The sequence below is a fragment of the Lithobates pipiens genome, unplaced genomic scaffold (genome assembly GCF_037356315.1).
Source record: "Lithobates pipiens isolate NorthernLeopardFrog02 unplaced genomic scaffold, aLitPip1_a1.2 Scaffold_18, whole genome shotgun sequence".
NCBI classification, from domain to species: domain Eukaryota; kingdom Metazoa; phylum Chordata; class Amphibia; order Anura; family Ranidae; genus Lithobates; species Lithobates pipiens.
The window spans coordinates 366,674,880-366,696,337 of record NW_027507758.1 but is presented as its reverse complement, the minus strand read 5'-3'; the positions used below and the strand labels follow the sequence as shown (position 1 = coordinate 366,696,337).

The 21,458-nt window shown below is 39.6% G+C and overlaps 1 protein-coding gene across 1 annotated transcript in view; it reads left to right on the top strand.

Annotated features, from left to right (window-relative positions):
- LOC143986725 (uncharacterized) overlaps window positions 1-21,458 on the top strand; it is a 147,150-nt gene that overhangs the window by 11,127 nt on the left and 114,565 nt on the right. Inside the window, 8 exon segments of the mRNA XM_077485132.1 lie at window positions 1,825-1,959; window positions 6,768-6,890; window positions 10,388-10,501; window positions 11,376-11,489; window positions 11,580-11,702; window positions 13,674-13,807; window positions 15,282-15,449; window positions 18,852-19,043. Of these exon segments, the coding sequence (XP_077341258.1) occupies window positions 1,825-1,959; window positions 6,768-6,890; window positions 10,388-10,501; window positions 11,376-11,489; window positions 11,580-11,702; window positions 13,674-13,807; window positions 15,282-15,449; window positions 18,852-19,043 (1,103 nt within the window).

Genomic DNA, 21,458 nt, shown 5'->3' with positions numbered 1-21,458 from the left:
GGCAATCAAATATCCCAAAAATAAAGCTGTATTTGTGTGAAAAAAGGACGTCAATTTGGGTACAGTGTCGCACAACCACACAATTGTCAGTTAAAGCGTCGCAGTGCCGAATTGCAAAATATGGCCTGGTCATTGAGCAGCCAAATCTTCTGAGGCTGAAGTGGTTAATATTAGTCTTAAGCCTCATAGAATTAGGTTGAAAAAAGATACACCTATGAAGTTCCACTCTTAATAAACTCCAGCAGTTGTGGTCTGAAGTAAAACTTTCTTTGTTGTCCTGCCTGCCATGGAACATTTTACCATAGTTTTTTTTTGTGTACCTACTTCCCTGATGGCTATACATAGCTTTTTGCATATAATAGTTATATGCTGCTCTAGAATAAGTGATGTGTTTTTATTGCGTGCTTATGGGTATTTTTGGGCCTTTGCATCAAAAAGAGAAATATGATTTAATAGTAACTTCTCAGCCAAAAAGCCTCTTTGGTAGCCTAGCTCCTTTTTTAGATAGATATTTAGTCTTGCGGCTATAATATGAAATATTATAATAATAATTTAATATATAATAATATATTAATTTATAATATACAGTACATACATAAAGTATCTCACAAAAGTGAGTAAACCCCTCACATTTTTGTAAATATTTTATTATATCTTTTCATGTGACTCACTGAAGAAATGACACTTTGCTACATTGTAAAGTAGTGAGCGCACAGCTTGTATAACAGTGTAACGTTGCTGTCCTCTCAAATTAACTCAAAACACAGCCATTAATGTCTTTACTGCTGCCAAAAAAAGTGAGTACACCCCTAAGTGAAAATGTCCAAATTGGGCCCAAAGTGTCAATATTTAGTGTGGCCGCCATTATTTTCCTGCATTGCCCTAACCCTCTGGGGCATAGAGTTCCTCTTCCACTCCTCCATGATGACATCACAGAGCTGGTGGATGTTAGAGACCTTGCGCTCCTCCACATTCCATTTGAGGATGCCCCACAGATGCTCAATAGGGTTTAGGTCTGGAGACATGCTTGGCCGGTCCATCACCTTTACCCTCAGCTTCTTTATCAAGGTATTGGTCATCTTGGGGGTGTGTTTGGGGTCATTATTGTGTTGGAATATTGCCCTGCGGCCCAGTCTCCAAAGGGAGGGGATCATGTTCTGCTTCAGTATATCACAGTTTTTGGAGGTATATTTGGGGTCGTTATCATGTTGGAATACTGCCCTGTCTCTGAAGGGATGGGGTCATACTCTGCTTCAGTATGTCACAGTACATGTTGCCATTCATGGTTCCCTCAATGAACTGTAGCTCCCCAGTGCCGGCAGCACTCATGCAACCCCAGACCATGACACTCCCACCACAATGCTTGACTGTAGGCAAGGCACACTTGTCTTTGTACTTCTCACTTGGTTGCCACCAACTCTGCCAGTTCATTTATTTAGGCCTCATCAGACCACAGGACATGGTTGCACAGAATATTTATATTCCATCCTACAATCCTCTGTAAAATGGTGCACTGAATCAACCTCCGCTTTACCTGCTGTCTGTATGAAACGCATCCTGTAGTCCTTTGTCACATTATATACCAAATCAACCTACAACTGTTTAACTTATATTTATACATTTACTTTTCTGTTTTGTGGAGAGAAATCAGTGAGCATTCTATATCCAGTATCTATTTATACCTAAGGGAAAAAGAAGGTGAAGGCATTAATAAAAACCAAAATAAGGTTGATGAAGGGTAATAATAACATTTTACTTTGTACACAGCTATTTATGAATGAAAGCTATAACAACATCAATACGTTTTTCCATTTTTTCTAATAGGTAGTGATTCAACAGGTATCCATCTGCCTGAAGCAAGCAAAGCCCGTACAAGTACAATGCCTACAATCACTACAACAACAACTACAACAACAACTACGACAACCATAACACAGAAACCAACTACTATTACAACAGGTATAGTATATACCAAACAGTAAAATATAGAGAGTAAAAAGTATATGATTGTATTTTACTCCACCAATAATATCTCTATACCAATAAATAGCCAATAGTTTTGTACAATAGTACAATAGTACAATAGCTATTTTAATCTTAAAATAAAAGGACCAACTTCCCAATGGGGAACCAACCAGACCCACTGTGAGTAAGTCACCATAAAGACAGCATGGTAGTCAAAGTAGTCAAGGCACATATGCACATGTATTCCAAAGAGGAGTGCTCTTGATAAGTATCTTAGAAACAAACTTAGTTCACGTGAATTAAGCCTGTATGTTAAAATGATTGCAGTGATCATCAATATTATAAGCAGTAATAGTGTAAAGACAAAAAATTCCCTGATAACCCTGCCCCCCCCCGAGTAGTACAGTGTCAGCATGGTGACACCAAACTACTCTGATGACAGTATGCAAAAGAAATAGTAAAATAAAATGTAAAAAAAAAAGCTAAAAATGTTTAAAAAACTGTAATAAAATGTTATTAATTTTTGTACATACTGTCACAAGTCCATATCCCTGATCACCACCACACCAGTCATATGATGACGCTGTACTGCACTGGTGACGGTATAAAAATAGCTGTTGGAAAAAAATGATTTTATTTAATTTCCTCATTTTCCAAAAGAGTGTGACAAAAAAGTACAACTTTAAAATACTTACCATGCCTCTTACTAAATACCTTGGACTGTCTATTGTCCAAAATAGGGAATATATGGGGGGTATTTGTACTGTCCTGGCATTTTAGGGCCTAAAGAAATAAAATACGCCATTGGTACTTCAGGATTGATCAATTTACAAATACATATACTGTACATATACACTGATCTGGGTTACAAAAGAAATTTATGAAGAAAGGTTATTTGCCTGAAAAAACTAAGAAACATTAGTATTTTTGAAAATTGTCATAAAAAAAAAAATAAACAAACCTAGTGGTGATACAAACACCAAAAGGACACTCTCATATGTCCAAAATGTCAGGCTCACCCGGGTGGAGGTGAACCCACTGACGTGTCTTTTGGGGAGTTCCACTGAGGAACTTTACAGCCCTGTTGGTGTACATTGCCCTCAAAAGACTTTTATACCTAGCTAGAAAGCTGATTGCCTGTCTTTGACTTTCAGAAAAAGTCCCGATGGAGGCGAAGTGGATGAAAGCGGTTAACAACATCCTCACTTGAGAAAGAAACACATATCATAGGAAATCACCAAAAAAAATTATAAACATCTGGCAAAGCTGGTTAAATTCCCCAGAGGTGCCATCCCCGCAGCTGGTTCTAGATAGATTACTACTGGGCTAGATAATCACCTGCACTACTTCCAGATGAGTGACTATATGAGATTACTTATGGCCTGTCAGCAATTGTATACCTGTTATAAAAACGAAAGAAAACTCTATCAGTGTCAAAAAAATATATACATTTAGTTTCCGTACAGTTCTGCATGACCAAGCAATTGTCAGTTAAAGTAGCACAGTTCTAAATACAAAAAATGCCCTATTGAACAATAAGGGAGAAAACCTCAAAAATGCGCTTCCTCTATTTATCTCACCTCGGTGCTGAAAGTTTCAGAACTAGCACTCAACATAAAATTATAGTAATAATTGGTTTGCACCTGAGACAGCAGCTACTTTAAGATATACAAAAAATAAAATAAACAGATTATAGGGATTTTTTCAATCTACTTAAGTAGAAAAATCATTCACAATAATCTAAGCAGCGCTCCCATCAACTCTGCATATTAACATAGTTGATCTATATATATTCTTACATAAATCGTATAAAAAATTACAAAAATGCATGAATAAACATAAATGAAATCAAACGATCATTGTTGCTAAAAATTACTCAAACAGTTCATATGCTGAGAGCGAAGCAAAAACTGAGAAGTTAGACAAATCCGTAAAAAGGCCGTAGTGGGTGACTCCAGTGGGTATAGATAGAAAGTAAGTGCACTTCACACAGACTCCTCCACACGGTGCTCCACACTCCCCCAGGGGGTTAAACTCACCAGAAATTCATATATAATGAGCCTTACTCCCAATATCAGCACAATCACTTCTGATTTACACTTTCGTCCTCCGGCAATAGGCAGCAGAGAGTTATGTGTGTTGAACCCACGCTTCCACTCCAAATTTGTACCTCCGTTAATCAGCAATAGCAGCAGCACATAGATTGAAATAAGCTCCACATCAAGTAGATCCTTTTTGTTTCAATTTATTCACACTCAAAACAGTTTCTTATTTTGGCAAATGCAGTAGACACTTAACATAGCCAATAAATCGTTAAACAATTAAATTTGCCAAGCACAGCGGATCCCAGAGCAGATCACACAGCCAGATAGCATACGGTAATGTCCCGCTCCACTTGAGTTATCTAATAACTAATCAAAGTGGCGTTGACAAAGTCGTAGTGACGAAACCGGTCAGGGATTGGCTTTGAGGCGACCGGAAACAAAGCTTATGCACGCTGAGATCTGGACAACACAGCTACGGAACAAAAGCCCTTCTGTGAGTTAAATACTGACCCAGGTACTTGCCGGATTAATGTATTAGATAACTAATACATTAGATAACTAATACTAATACAAGAAGAACAATGGTGCTGCATCGGTGTCACTGAGGAACAAATTCCCCTGCATTGCTGGCATCAGTCTACGGAGGACTGCTTTGGCATCTATGTCAGTGAGATGAAATAGGGGAGAAGAGCTGAGAGATGGGCTCTGTGGGGGTCCATAGATCTAAAGTATCTGGGAGATTTCTTAGTGAGGAAAGGGGGGGTGGGGGTGCTGAAGGGCTCTAAGGGAGGGAGCAGTCTCTTGAGGAAGTCAGAGGAGGAGAGGCATCTAGGGCTGAATTTTTCCCCAGCCTCTCTGTGTATTCACTCAGTTCAGACCTCCATCCCAGCTGAATGAAGGCAGCTTCTCCTTCTTCCCACCTCGGGTCATGTGATAGGTCACATGACAAGTGCAGACAGAATGAAGAGCAGTCAGTGAGTCAGGGGTGTGCTCTTAGTGGGAGCTGGCTCTCTCCTGCCACCCCCCCCCCCCATTACATTTCTCAGTGGCCATCTTGTAGAACTTTGTGATAGACAGATGTGTTTCCTTGCAGATGCTGATGACTGTGCCTCAAGCCCATGTGGAAATCAAGGGACTTGTATTGATGGAAACCATAATTTCTCCTGTCTGTGTCCAGCTGGGTGGCAGGGAAGCACGTGCAATGATGGTTAAAAAAAAAAAATGTGCATACACATCTGTGTTATTGCATTTCTGCTTCATTGTTTCTTTTTTTTCCCTCTACTCTTTTTTTACTTTTTTATGAAATAGTTATGAACTTGTAGACGTAATTCTGAAGAACTGTGGGAAAAGTTTTACCTTCAGAATTCAATCCATGCTTTACCTTCAAAAATTCAAATGCTTACCTTTACCTGCAACACAAAAGTGGCCCCCGTGAATCGAATTGGTTGCAACAAACAACACATTTTCCCATTCAAGGTTTAGGAGTGTATTTATGGGAATGTTTGATAATTTTTCCAGAAGTGCATTTGTGAGGTCTAGCATTGATGTTGGACAAGAAGACCTCGCTTGTATTGGGTTGAGGTCAGTACTCTGTGCTCATCCACTCATCCACTCATCCATGCTATATTACCAAAAGTATTGGGCCACCCCTCCAAATCATTTAGTGCAGGGGGGATTATGGCGTGGGGTTATTTTTCAGGGGTTGGGATTGGCCCCTTAGTTCCAGTGAAGGGAACTCTAAAGGTCTCAGCATACCAAGACATATTGGACAATTTCATGCTCCCAAGTTTGTGGGAACAGTTTGAGGATGGCCCCTTCCTGTTCCAACATGACTGCACACCAGTGAACAAAGCAAGGTTCATAAAGACATGGATGAGTGAGTTTGGAGTGGAGGAGCTTGACTGGCCTGCACAGAGTGCAGACCTTAACCTGATAGAATACCTTTGGGATGAATTAGAGTGGAAACAGGCCTTCTCGTTCAACATCAGTGCCTGATCTCACAAATGCACTTCTGGAAGAATGGTCAAACATTCCCATAGACACACTCCTAAACCTCGTGGACAGCCTTCCCAGAAGAATTGAAGCTGTTATAGCTGCAAAGGGTGGGCCAACTCAATATCGACTGGGATACCATTAAAGTTCATGTGCGTGTAAAGGCAGGTGTCCCAAGTTTTTTGTGTTTACTTATATACTGAATACCTTCCTAAGCTGTTTAAATGATTGGCTTGGCGCCTCTCTCGCCTCCTTTTGCTTTCCTTTTGTTCACAGTGATCGGGTTCCCTGAAGCAGCATTGATCTGTTTACAGCCTCCATTTAGAGACTTTTTTGGAGACTAATTTGTAAGGGTTCATCCCCCAGAACTTTCAATCCACTCATCATTCACATGCTTGCACCTTCATGTATCAGCATGCAGATGAATGCTTTTTCATAAAAATGTTTAACTTTTAATCTTTTTCATCAGATGGTTTAGCTCTGAACATTATACCAATATTCTGTATGTGTTTCCTCCTAAACCTTGTGGGCAGCCTTCCCAGAGTTGAAGCTGTTATCGCTGCAAAGGGTGGGCCAACTCAATATTAAACCCTACGGACTAAGACTGGGATGCCATTAAAGTCCATGTTTGTGTAAAGGCAGGCGTCCCGATACTTTTGGCAATATAGTTTATCTACATTTTGTGTATTGCAGTTCTGCAATATTAATATACTGCATGCATCCTAAAGATATACTTTATACAATGAAAAATTGTTTGCTTTTCAGATGTTGATGAATGCTCCCTGGGAACAGCAAAATGTGAATCAAATACTGTATGCACTAACACCAGAGGTTCCTACATATGTACCTGCAAGACAGGATATAGACAAACTGGCAACGGTTGTGAATGTAAGTGTGGGATTCAGTGCAACAATGACATACTATTTTGTGGTTAAAAAAATCCTTTAGAAAATACATTAGCCAGAACTATACAAGCTAAGTGCATCTATTTTATAATGTAATTCAGTGCACTCAGTCACTAGACTTCATTGTGTTCAATGAAGGGCAACAAAATGAATAAAAAAGATGAGGGAGCTAAGCTATGAGGATCAATTACATAGATTGTTATTCACTCTGAAAAAGATTTGCTTAACCACTTCAGCCCTGGATGGTTTTACCCCCTTCATGACCAGGGAATTTTTGCAATTCTGCACTGCGTCCCTTTAACTGACAATTGTGGTGCTGTACCCAAACAAAATTGACGTCCTTTCTTTCCCACAATAGAGTTTTCTTTTGGTGGCATTTGATCACCTCTGCGGTTTTATTTTTTGCACTATAAACAAAAGAAGAGCGACAATTTTGAAAAAAACACAATGGGGGTTATTTACTAAAGGAAAATACACTTTGCACTGCAAGTGCACTTGAAAGTGCACTGAAGCACTAAAAGTGCTGAAAGTGCACTTGGAAGTGCAGTCGCTGTAGATCTGAGGGGGACATGCAAGGAAAATAAAAAACAGCTTTTTAGCTTGCACATGATAGGATGATAAAATCAGCAGAGCTTCCACTCATTTCAGATCTACCCCTTAGATTTAAAGCAACTGCACTTTCAGTGTACTTGGAGTGCAAAGTAGATTTGCCTTTCGTAAATAACCCCCTATAACTTTTACTTTTTTCTATAATAAATATCCCAAATAAAAAAATAAAAAAACACATTTTTTCCTCCCCCTAGTGGTCAAAAGGCGAACCGACGTGAGGTAACGTCATTTCGCCCACCGGTGCCATTCTGCCGCAGTAAAACTGCGACGGCTGGTCGGGAACAGGTTAAAATATAATCAAAGGCAAAACTTTTGTTTTAGTTTTGGCTAGTGGAGAGTTGGATTAGAACTACTGTTGGTTGTTATTGCTGTGTGTGCTCCCATTAGGGAGATGGACACTGGAAGTTAAAATAACATTATAAAAACGGCAGTACAGTGGGTGCCGCCGATATTGTGTCAATGACACCCGCGAGCCCCATCGTGGGAGCCAGCGCCGAGCTATGTCGCTCCTCTCACCCCAATACATTCATATGGATGCACGCCATCTTGTGGTGGCGGCGAGTGCGAGAAGCACAGCCTGCAGCGGTTATTTCCAGTGTGATCCTATCACACTGGAAACACAATATCGTAGCTACTGTAGCTTTGCAGTGAGTTTTTCAAAAAAAAAATTTACGTTTTTACAATACTGTAGCATTTTTTAGCACTTATTAGCATTTTTTTGTGTTTCTTTGTGGGAAAAAAGTTTTTTTTTTTTAATGGATCAAAAATGAAAAAAAAAATGCTGGTGAGACGCATTTTTGAGCACTTATTGGCGTTTATCAGCCAATACATTTTTTGACCTTAGAGAGTTTTTACAGCTGAAAACAGCTAAAAAACTCCTGTCAGAACCCACTCGTTTTGGAGGTTTTTTTAAAGCCAAAAAATGCCCCAACCAAAAACTGTTGATAACACATAGTATAACATTATGGGGAGTTTATTGACTGTAGAAAAAATGTCTACAGCCAAAAACAGCCACTGTAAAAACATCCAAAAACATCCAAGGTGCACGGGGTCGATGGAGAAAGTAAAAGAAAATCTCAAATTGTGGGTTGTCCCCAGAAAGTGATAGAGGGGAATAATTCCAATGGGGACACTAGTTTTGGTGACCTGGGGGTCCCCAAGAGTATCCCTTAATTTACAGGGATTTACTTTCCATTCCAATTTTGACCATGGAACAGGAAGTGAAGGTAAATCTCCCCAATGGGTCAAAGATGGCAAAAACTTTTTTACAGGGGTTATCATCCTTTAGAATGGAAAAAAAAAGTTTTGCATATAGTTCTACTTTAAGTCCTGGTTCACACTAGTGTGTTTTTCAATGCTACTTGAGTCGGCAGAATCATATGACAAGGGAATTTACATTATATTCAACTGTGCCCATTCTCATCAATTTGTCTCATCATGGTGCGATTTTGGAAAAAAGGTTCCTGTTCTACTTTGGTGCAATTTACAGTGTTACTGTAAAACAAAAGCAATCATGGACTGTGGATGACTGGATGAAAGTGATATTCAGCGATGAATCACAAATTCGCATTGGGCAGGGTCATGATTCTGGAACTTTTGTTTGGTGCATTTCCTATGAAATGTATGAAGACGACTGCCTGAAGAAAAAAAAATCCACAATCATTGATGACATGGGGTTGCATGTCGGGTAAAGGTATGGGGGAGATGACAGTCATTAAATCTTCAATAAATGCAAAAGTTTCTATTGAGATTTTGGACACTTTTCTTATCCCATCAATTAAAAGGATGTTTGATGATGATTACATCATTTTTCAAGATGATAATGCATCTTGCTATAGGGCACAAGCCGTGAAAACTTTCCTTTAAGAAAGACATATAATGTCAATGGCATTGCCTGCAAATAGAGCGGACCTTAATCCAATTGAAAATCTATGGTGGAAATGAAAGAAAATGGTCCATGACAAGGCTCCAACTCGCAAAGCTGATGTGGCAACTGCAATAAGGGAAAGTTAGGGCGGGATTGATAAAGAATCCTGTTTGTTGATAGTTAAATCCATGCCTCAGAGAATTCAAGCTGTTATAAATCCAGAGGTGGTGCAACAAAGTACTAGTGGTGTACTGTATTTTTTTTTTTTAATGATTCCATAATAGTTTCCTCAGACTTGCGTGATTCATATGTTTTCCTCTGTTTGATCTGCAGAAACAGTTGCAATTGACTACAGCTATCTTTCTGTTCTATTTTATTAGGTGTTTCTTTAAGCCAGAAGGTTGGAATGTTAAGGCCCCTTTCACACTGGGGCGGTGTGGGCGTCGGTGATAAAGCGGTGCTATTTTTAGCGTTGTTTACCGCCGTTTTAGCGGCGGTATTCGGCCACTAGCGGGGCGGTTTTGACTGCCTCTAGGTTCCGAAAAAGGGTTAAAACTGCCCGCAAAGCACTGCTGCAGCGGTGCTTTGCTGGCTGTATAGCCATGCTGCCCCATTAATTTCAATAGGTAGTCGCGGTTTAGGCGTGGTGAATACACCGCTCCTTCACTGCTCCAAAGATGCTGCTGGCAGGACTTTTTTTACTGTCCTGCCAGTGCACCGCTCCAGTGTGAAAGCCCGCCTGCTTTTACACTGTAGTGAAAGGAGCCACTTTTTTCAGGCGCTATTTTTAGTGCTGTGGAGCCTGAAAAACGCCTCAGTGTGAAAGGCCTAACTGAAAATAATTTTGAGGCATGTCTGTGATTAGTTATTTTTTTTTTCTACACAATTAGACAATTGTGTTTTGCCAGGGGTTGTTAATGCATGTGTGCTCGTCAAAAGAAAACACATTTTAAATAATTTTTTAATACACAAAATTTATGAAATGTCTTTTTTTCTCCTGACAGTTATAAACTTGTGTCTCAGAAATCCTTGTTTGAAAGGTGCAACTTGTAGAAGTTCCCTGAATTCCTTTTCCTGTTCATGCCCCAAAGGATACAGTGGACAGTTATGTGAAATTGGTGAGTACATCAAAACATATGTGCTAGTTATTTCTTTTATTGCTGAAGAAATCCCTCTGTGCAGTAAACATGAGAAGGCATTTTTGGTGGAAATTAGTCATTTGAATCCCTATATCCAAAAAAATACAAACCTCCCATGTCAGTGTGCCCCTGTTATAAAGGTACAGACATTTTTTTAGTGATAACTTATAACTAATGGATGCATGTGTACAGTATATATGAAGCCTGGTGCATAAAAAAAGGCCTAAGAGATTTAAAGGGAACCCGTAGGCTCACTTTGAATACGGTTGTCTATAAAACAAGCATATCCACTAACCTGCACATGCCCCTGTTCAATTTCCATGTGCCCAGGTCAATAAAAAGACCTGAGCACACTGGTATGCAAATTTCAACCACAGGTTCTGTTGTTGATCCCTATGTCACATTCCTGTTGGTGACCAATTGTGATAGGTGGTCTGACTTGCTCAGATTGTACTCTGCAGATAAATCAATAAACTGATTGCTTGATTGCCTATGAGGCTACCTATTTAATTTGGTAGCCAAAAAAATGTGATGCACAGTGCCTAGGGCTTGGAGATACCTATGCATCCTAAAAATAAATTGAAGAGAATCACAGTGAAGGTGCTGCTCAAGGCCATCTCACAAGTTCACAGTAATAAGTTCATACAATTTAAGATGGCAGATCACAACACTATTGAAAGCATACACTGAGTACTGTTGTCTACTGTCATTCTGGAATTTGCCTAGGACCATATTATTACCAAGAAAATCTGGACATATGATTATCTGTCATATGGTTATGGTGTTTGTTGTCCTCCATGCAACCTAGGCATTGACTGTTGTCAGAATGACATTTCTTTTTATGCCTTTATAGAAATTGATGATTGCGCAAGTGCCCCTTGTAAGAATGGCGCAGTCTGTGTAAACAAAGTGAATGCTTACTCTTGTCTGTGCCAGAAAGGCTGGACTGGCAGCAACTGTACTACAGGTAAGGGAATACTGAATTTCTATTCATCTGCAGCAAGTAGATGAGCTGTGCAGATGACGGCAAAAATTATACTATCAATGTTTCTTCCAGATGTGGACGAATGTTCTCAAGGGCTCAATAATTGTGACCAGCATGCAATGTGCACCAATACACCTGGATCCTACAAATGTGCCTGTAACAGTGGTTATAGGGGAGACGGCTTTACCTGTACTGGTAAGTATACTGCTCAACTGCTTGACCTGAGAATGCAGCATTTTAAATGTAATAAATATAATTGTTTTCTACTGGACTAAATGTATACATGTTACTTAACTACTTAAAGAAAATCTATGGTCACAGCATACTGTACACTTTCATTTTATAATACCAGCATTGTAATAGCAATGCAAACAATATTCATACTTGCTAATGCAAGCTTAATTGAAAAATCACCTTTCATGTTGTGAGTGCTGCATTTTGGCTGGCATCTCTTTTCACAACTTCTTGTATTTCCTGCATGCTTTGCAGCTTCTCCTCTGCTGTTCACTTTCAATTTCTAAGAACTATATGCCCCATGGTACCTTGCTTCTACAAGTAGTCATTCCAGAACTGACTTGGTTTCCTGAAACTCCTCCTTTCTGTAGTTCCGAAGGCAGGCTCTGTGAAATATGTAATATAGTGAATGTGTGTCACAGAATTCAAGGAAGTAAATGTGTGGGGATCTTTACAAAGTAAGTTTAAAAACATTAAAATCTGATTATTCGAAAATTCAGATTATTAGGAATAGGCTAGAAATACTACTACTACTACTACTAATAATAACAATAATAATAAGGGGAGGCATCTTTACCTGTACTGGCAAATGTGCTGTTCACCTACTTGACCTGAGCATACAGCAAATTTTAATATTTTTTTTCTTCTGACTTAAATGTATTTATTATAATTGGTACATGTTTCTTAAAGCGGTTCTGCACTGAGGAAAAACATATTTTTTTTTTTTTGGGTTTAATCTTTAAAATAGATGTCTTTAAATAAAAACGCTTACTTTTCCTGCTTTTTTTCTGCTAACCATGTTTTATTCCAAAGTTTTCTTTTTATCCCTATTGTTCGGCCATTGTCGTTTTGCTTGTGGGCATTTGAAACCCACAAGCAATTACTTCCTCCTTTCCTCCCTTGTGAGGAACCAGCATGCTTTTCTGGTTCCCGCGCATGCTCAGTAGCTACAGCTCCGAGCGATGTTATCGATCAATGTTGCTAGGATAAAGGCCGGCGTGATGACGTCACGTCGTTGAAATCTCGTGAGATTTCGCAACTGATAGGAGCAATGACTCCTGGGATTACTTAGACGAAATCCCAGGAGACAGTGCGGAAATCAGCGGAAGTGATGCTGATCCCCGCAGAAACCCCGCCAATAGCCGCGGGGGAAGACAACAAAAATAGCTGAGAACGAAAGGTAGGAGAAAATAAAATTAAAATAAAGGGGCATTGAGTAATATTTGGAGCAGCGGGAAATTAATGACAATAAAAGATAAAAATGTGTGCAGAACCGCTTTAAAGTGGTTGCATACACTCTTGGTGAAGTGAATATCCTCAGACGATACACAGAGGTTAAACAAGTCCTCCTACATAGTTTTACTTGCAGCCACCTATCCTCTACATCCATTCAAAAGTTCAGAATTGTGATAAAATCCTTCTTTATCTGTGAGGAGCAGAGCAGAGAGGGCGGGGAGAGCTGCAGCTGCAGCTCTTATACACTGTGTGAGAGAGCTGATTGGAGGAGAGAGCTGATTAGAGGAAAGGGACACCCTCCTCCCCCCAAATCCAATCACTGCACAGGAATGAAGGAACATGCAGAGCTGTGTTTTGAATACACAAGATGTATGCTTAGCTCTCCTCCCCTCACTAATTTATCTCATGTGTCGGTAAAATTTATCAGAAGTGACTCATGCTTATAATAGAGGAATGAAGTACCAGAGAGAAGTGACACTTAGAACGTTTGAGAGAGACAGGTAAACACTACTGTTATATGAGCTTTGTTCAGATTTCATGACTAGGGTTTACAACCACATTAACTGCTTAATTAAGGAATATGATTGTGGCTTTTTGTTGCACCTTTGCAGCTAGTTTTTGTACATACAATTCCTGTAATCAGTTAACACTTGGGATGCATACTAAATAAGATTTCAATGTGATTCTTCTATTCAGAAATACGCCTGTTCAGCTACGGTCCTTCAGCAGGGGACAGTAATGCAACAAATCGCCTCAGAGACTTTGTTTCTCCTATGATTAATATCCCTATTGGTTTTCCATTTGACTCCGCATTTTACTACAACCTATATGTAAGTATGTATGGAAACCTCTCAAAAACAGTATTTTATGTCAGCATTTGGCAAAATATATATTTTTTTCATTATTATATAGTATTTATATAATGCCAACAATTTGCGCTTCGCTTTGCAATATAATGTGGATGGTATAGTTACAATGCAATTCTATATAAGAGGGTTAGGAAGGCCCTGCTCATGAGAGCTTATATTTAACCACTTTCAGACCGGACCATTTTGCTGGCTTAAGACCAGACCACTTTTTGCGATTCGGCACTGCGTCGCTTTAACTGACAATTGCGTGGCTGTGCGGCGTGGCTCCCAAAGAAAATTTATGTCCTTTTTTTCCCACAAATAGAGCTTTCTTTTGGTGGTATTTGATCACCTCTGCGGTTTTTATTTTTTGCGCTATAAACAAAAATAGAGCGACAATTTTGCAAAAAACGCATTATTTTTTACTTTTTGCTATAATAAATATCCCCCAAAAATATATAAAAAAACATTTTTTCCCTCAGTTTAGGCTGATACGTATTCTTCTACATATTTTTGGTAAAAAAAAATCGCAATAAGCGATTATTGTTTGTTTTGCGCAAAAGTTATAGCGTTCACAAAATAGGGGATAGTTTTATGGCATTTTTATTAATAATTTTTTTTTTTGCTAGTAATGGCGGTGATTAGCGATTTTTATTGTGACTGCGACATTATGGCAGACACATCGGACATTTTTGACACATTTTTGGGACCATTGTCATTTATACAGCAATCACTGCTATACAAATGCAGTGATTCCTGTGTAAATGACACTGGCAGTGGAGGGGTTAACCAGGGGGTGGCAGTGTAGGGGTTAAGTGTTTCTAGGGGCGTGTTACTAACTGTGGGGGGCTGGGCTTTGTTTTAGTGAACACTGATCTCTGCTCCAATCACATGGAGCATAGATCAGCATCACTTGTTGCTAGGCAGAACGGGGAGATGCTATTTACAAGGGCATATCCTCGTTCATACGCCCCGTGAGGCGATCGCGGGGATCCCCGTGCCGACAGAGTCCGCGGGACCGGCGACCGGACTCACGGGGGTCCTGACCGCCACGCGAGCGCGCCCCCGGCGGCGCGCACGAGATAGCAGGGCGGCATTTAAAATTGGACGTACCTGTACGCCAATATTCCTGCCCGTGCCATTCTGCCGACGTACATCGGCGTGCGCCGGTCAGGAAGTGGTTAAATCATTAGTTATTTATTGCACAAAACATACAATGTTTATTGATGCAAAATTGATTTTAAGATGTATTAGCATGATGAGTTAATGAAAGCTGATAATTATTTAATTACCTATGATATGTATGTGTCTATTTAACAGAACTCATGTTAGATAATGTTAACCCTTTGACGTCCTGCTCCACCGTTTGGTAGAGCACATTTTGAGTCACGCTAAGTCATTGAAAAATGTGGACTTTAAAGGGTTAAAATGTGATCATTTTCTTTGTGTTTTCCAGTTCACAGATAATGGTGTTATTGGTTTTCAACGCAATATATATGACCCCACCTATGTACTGCGTTATCCTTACACGACCTTCGAAAGCAATGACCCAGATACACCCCCAATTCTAGCTGCCTTCTGGGCTGATGTTGATGTCTCTGGTTTCGGTGATATCTTTTATCAGGTAATGTATTGTTCCAAAATATTTCAATACTTTTTAAAAAGTTGGTTCATTCAAAAGTGATAGTTATTTATAGGTAGACCATGGTTTACTGAGTAAACTCTGAGCTTGATGTCATAATTTCCAATTCTGATCATTGAGTTTTTTCCCCCCTGCTTGCACTTTCTAGTAGCTCTTTTACTATTTCCCATATGACAACATACATGATACTTCCAACAAGTAGATTAGGACTTCATCAAAATGGCTACAGCAGGTGTGCACACCCAGGAACTGAAACCCATAGCTCACCATTAGAGAAACCAAGACATAGAAAATGATTTCAGATGAATTAACTATTCAGCATCTAGCTAAAGCGGATTTAATCTGTGTGCACCTTGGGTGCATTTGGGGCTATGCATATTGGGAGCAGTGGCTCAGGGTGTCAGGGACCCAAAGGCTGTTGAAGAACCAGCCTGGGTGAGGAAAGCACTGGATCTCTTGACTGGTAAGTGCTTGTTTATTAAAATGTTTTTAATGTTTATTAAAAGTCAGCAGCTATAGCATTTGTAGCTGTTGACTTAAAAAAATAAAAATTCCAGGGTGGTTTTGAGTGGAAATACTCAAAAGACATAAGGTGTGGTTGTAACCAACAAAAGACCTAAAGCAATAAAACAAATGCTTTCAAATGAATAGAGTACTGTAAGTAAACAACTTCCAATATCTTTTAATATGGATTCATTTAAATGTGAGGGATGATATTGACACCATAGCTAAAATCGCCAAAGCCAAATAAAATTTCCAGGAGACACAAATAGCTGATGAGGAGAAATCTCCCTCTGAGCACAAAGAAATGACTGCTACAAATGCCACACTGGTTCTCAGGTATGGAGCAGAAACATTTTCTCTCACAATGTGTCTAAAAAGAAGATCACAAGTTTTTAACTATGATGCTACAGGAGGATCTTTAAAAAGATGGTTCAAGATGAGTTATATAAAAGAGAGCAAGGTGAAAAAAGGGAAAGGGAACATGGTGGATGGATGACATCCAGGAAATGTCAGGCAGCCATGATGTAAAGCACAACATTTCCCTGGCGAAAGACAAGGCCGGTGGAAAGCTAGGATGTCAATTCACTTCAAATATAAAAACAATGCATTCAAAGTATTGTGTTTACAGAGATTTGCTGCAAACACTCTGTGTAGCACGATCAGAAGCCCAGAAGCTTTCTTTTTTCAGCTGCTGGGCTTAGTGCTATAGTCCAGCCATCTGTGACAGCCGATGGTTCCAGTTCAAAAGCTGGCAAAGACACGCAGGATCAACTAAAATGGCATTGAGATGAATAGCCACTGCCCCTGTGCACTCAGGAAGTGGTTACGAAAAATGAAATTGAAAACATACAGTGCCTTGCGAATGTATTCGGCCCCCTTGAACTTTTCAACCTTTTGCCACATTTCAGGCTTCAAATATAAAGATATAAAAAAATTATTTTTTGTGAAGAATCACCAACAAGTGGGACACAATTGTGAAGTGGAACGAAAAAATCTATTGGATTTTTGAAACTTTTTAAATAAAAAAATTGAAAGTGGGGCGTGCAAAATTATTCGGCCCCCTTGCGTTAATACTTTGTAGAGCCACCTTTTGCTGCGATTACAGCTGCAAGTTGCTTGGGGTATGTCTCTATCAGTATTGCACATCGAGAGACTGAAATTCTTGCCCATTCTTCCTTGCAAAACAGCTCGAGCTCAGTGAGGTTGGATGGAGAGCGTTTGTGAACAGCAGTTTTCAGCTCGTTCCACAGATTCTCGATTGGATTCAGGTCTGGACCTTGACTTGGCCATTCTAACACCTAGATACGTTTATTTGTGAACCATTCCTTTGTAGATTTTGCTGTATGTTTGGGATCATTGTCTTGTTGGAAGATAAATCTCCGTCCCAGTTTCAGGTCTTTTGCAGACTCCAACAGGTTTTCATCCAGAATGGTCCTGTATTTGGCTGCATCTTCCCCTCAATTTTAACCATCTTCCCTGTCCCTGCTGAAGAAAAGCAGGCCCAAACCATGATGCTGCCACCACCATGTTTGACAGTGGGGATGGTGTGTTGAGGGTGATGAGCTGTGTTGCTTTTACGCCAAACATATAGTTTTGCATTGTGGGCAAAAAGTTAGATTTTGGTTTCATCTGGCCAGAGCACCTTCTTCCACATGTTTGGTGTGTCTCCCAGGTAGCTTGTGGCAAACTTTAGACGAGACTTTTTATGGATATCTTTGAGAAATGGCTTTCTTCTTGCCACTCTTCCGTAAAGGCCAGATTTGTGCAGTGTACGACTGATTGTTGTCCTATGGACAGACTCTCCCACCTCAGCTGTAGTTCTCTGTGATCATGGGCCTCTTGGCTGCATCTCTGATCAGTCTTCTCCTTGTCTGAGCTGAAAGTTTAGAGGGGCGGCCAGGTCTTGGTAGATTTGCAGTGGTCTTATACTCCTTCCATTTCAAAATGATCGCTTGCACAGTGCTCCTTGGGATGTTTAAAGCTTGGGAAATCTTTTTGTATCCAAATCCGGCTTTAAAAACTTCTCCACAACAGTATTACGGACCTGCCTGGTGTGTTCCTTGGTCTTCATGATGCTCTCTGCACTTTCAACAGAACCCTGAGACTATCACAGAGCAGGTGCATTTATACAGAGACTTGATTACACACAGGTGGATTCTATTTATCACCATTCATCCATCAGTCATTTAGGACAACATTGGATCATTCAGAGATCCTCGCTGAACTTTTGGAGTGAGTTTGCTGCACTGAAAGTAAAGGGGCCGAATAATTTTTCACGCACCACTTTTCAGTTTTTTATTTGCTAAAAAAGTTAAAATTATCCAATAGATTTTGTTTCACTTCTCAATTGTGTCCCACTTGTTGGTGATTCTTTACAAAATATTAAAATGTTATATCTTTATGTTTGAAGCCTGAAATGTGGCAAAAGGTTGAAAAGTTCAAGGGGGCCGAATACTTTCGCAAGGCACTGTATGAAGAGATTTGACACTATTGAACACAGTACTTAAAGGAACGAAAAATGTTAATTAATAAAAAGTGTATATTAATTTAGTTTAGTGAATAAGGTAAGCAGCCATGTGCATGAAAACGTCGCTTTTTGTTTCTTTTGCACTTTGTTAGGTATTCAGGCTTCACGTTATTTACTAAGCCACAGGAACATCTGTTTCGCAAAGAGAATAGTCTATACCCATTTAGTAATCAACCCCATTCACATGTATCTTATGATTTGGAAGAGATGGACAAAGAGATGGACAAATGGAAAGTATAATTAACAGATGATATCATGAGTTGTTACCTTCATCTATTGATATGTTGCTGCCCTATCAACATATACATGGAATTTTCTAATTATTGTATGGCATTTTTACTCTCTTATCACAGGTTTATGATTTCCAGTCCTCCAAAGCGAACACAACTTTCAAAGGTTTACTAGAGAGAGCGGTTGCTACATATTTCAGCTCAGTTCCGTTTAAAGCTCTACTATGGGCTCTCAAAATAACATGGGACAACGTTCCTCCATTCACATCTGCGCTTTATAGCTCAAATGATTATTGGAACACCCAAGTCAACAATGTAAGTGTTGCACTGTGCTAGTGCTTGCCCATGCTGTTGGGATTGACATCCCTGTATATAAAAGGATCTCAGTGTAGATGGATCTCAACTTTTGCACCCTTGATAGTATTATTATTTGATAATGCAAAATGGCCTTTTAAAACCTTAACTAAAAGGCTAGCATGTTTTATTGTCAGTGGGCATCCAAATATGAAATCTAGTAGCCAAAGGGTATTTATTAAAAAATATTGTATAAAATTCGAAGTACAATTTGCACTTAAAAGCGGTAAACAGATCTTTGATTGCATGTTATGGTTTTTAACCACTTCAATACCAGACATTTTTACCCCCTTCCTGCCCAGGCCAATTTTCACACTTTGAATGACATGTGTGTGGACATGCAACATTGTACTAATATGACGTTTTTATAAAAAAATTCACGCCAATCACTGCTGTTTTTTTTTTTTTTTTTGCTAAATAAACTATAGTGAATATATATATCTGAAATCGATCAATCTTGATGTACTGATGGTGGACAAGAATCTCATTTCTCGATGTCTAAAAATGCCAGGAGAGCACAGATATCCCCCAAATTACCCCTTTTTGAAAAGTAGACAAAGTTGTATTTTTTTTTTTTTGTCACAATAGTTTAGAAAGTATAGAAATAAAAAAATAAAAAAAAATAAAAAATGTTTTCACAATTTTAAAATATGTTTACAAACTGTCACCAGTTCAGTACAGAACTATGATATAACTGGTGTGGCAGTGATCAGAGACACTGACTGGTGACAGCATGTAGAAAAAAAAGATGAACGGCACCAATCAAAGCCTTTTATTGTGCACAATTTTCATGTGATCTGCTATGATTGCCACAGTGATCACATTGTACCAGCAGCGGGCCAATACAGTGATCTGTCACCCCCTCCTCAGATCACAGATGCAGTGATCTGTCACCCCATGGGATGTGTCTGCCTTCATATTACAATAGGCTGGGTGGGAGGGGGTTAAATTAGCACAATACTAAAGCAGTACATTTTTTATTATTATTAGGCATAACAGAAGGTGTTTGGGGAGAGTTGCTTGACATAATTTGAACACATATGCAACACATCTGAAATGCATTTTAACCACTTCAGCTCCGAAAGATTTTACCCCTATCACGACCAATCCATTTTTTGCTATGCGGCACTGTGGTATTTTAACTGACAATTGAGCAGTTATGCAATACTGTACCCAAACACAACTAGAGCTTTCTTTTAGTGGTGTTTGATCACCTCTGTTTTTTTTATAGACACAAAAAGAACACTGCTATAAAAATAAACAAATAAAATCTCTTAATAAATGTTGGACAAAATGCATTCTGCTACATGTATTTGGCAAAACAAATCCCAATAAGTATATATTGATTGGTTTGCATGAAAGTCTACAAACTATGGGATAGATACTGAATTTTTTTTTTCTTACACTAGTAATGACGGCGATCAGCAACATATAACGGGACTGCGGTGGAAAATCTGACACAAACTGACTTTGAAGGAACTAAGTGCCACTGAAATTATTACAGTGATCAGTCCTAATAATATGCACTGTCACTGTACTAATGACACTGAGCAGGAAGGGGTTAACATATAAGGCGATCAAGGGGTTAAATGTATGCCTAACAAGTGTTTATGTGTGTACTGTGTGCTGCTTTTACTGGGGATCTAGTAATGCTCTGTATGCAGATTTCTAGTGATGAATGTAGAAATATAGATGGGACAGGGTAATTAGGGCAGACTGTGAACCATAATTAAATATAATGTGGAATTATTATTATATAATGTGGAATTTGTCTTATGGATAATGTACTATATTAGTAACAGTCTTGTGGAGGCTTAAAAATGTGTGTGTTTTTAACCACTTTCCGACTGGCGCACGCCGATGTACGTCAGCAGAATGGCACGGGCAGGCATACTGGCGTACAGGTACATCCAGTTTTAAATGCCCCCCTGCCATCGCACGCATTCAGCTGGCAGCATGCTCGCGTGCCGGTCGGGGCCCCCGTGAGTCCGGTCGCGGGTCCCGCAGACTCGATCGCTGCGGGCATACCCGCGATTGTCTCACGGTGCCGCTGAACGAGGAGATGCCGTTGTTAACAGCATCTCCCCGCTCTGCCTAGCAACAAGTGGCGCTGATCTCTGCTCCATGTGATTGGAGCAGAGATCAGTATTCACTAAAACAAAGCCCTGCCCCCCACAGTTAGTAACACACTCCTAGGAACACTTAACCCCTACACTCCCACCCACTGGTTAACCCCTTCACTGCCAGTGTCATTTACACAGGAATCACTGCATTTGTACAGCAGTGATTGCTGTATAAATGACAATGGTCCCAAAAATGTGTCAAAAATGTCCTATGTATCAGCCATGCTGATCGCTGCCATTACTAGTAAAAAAA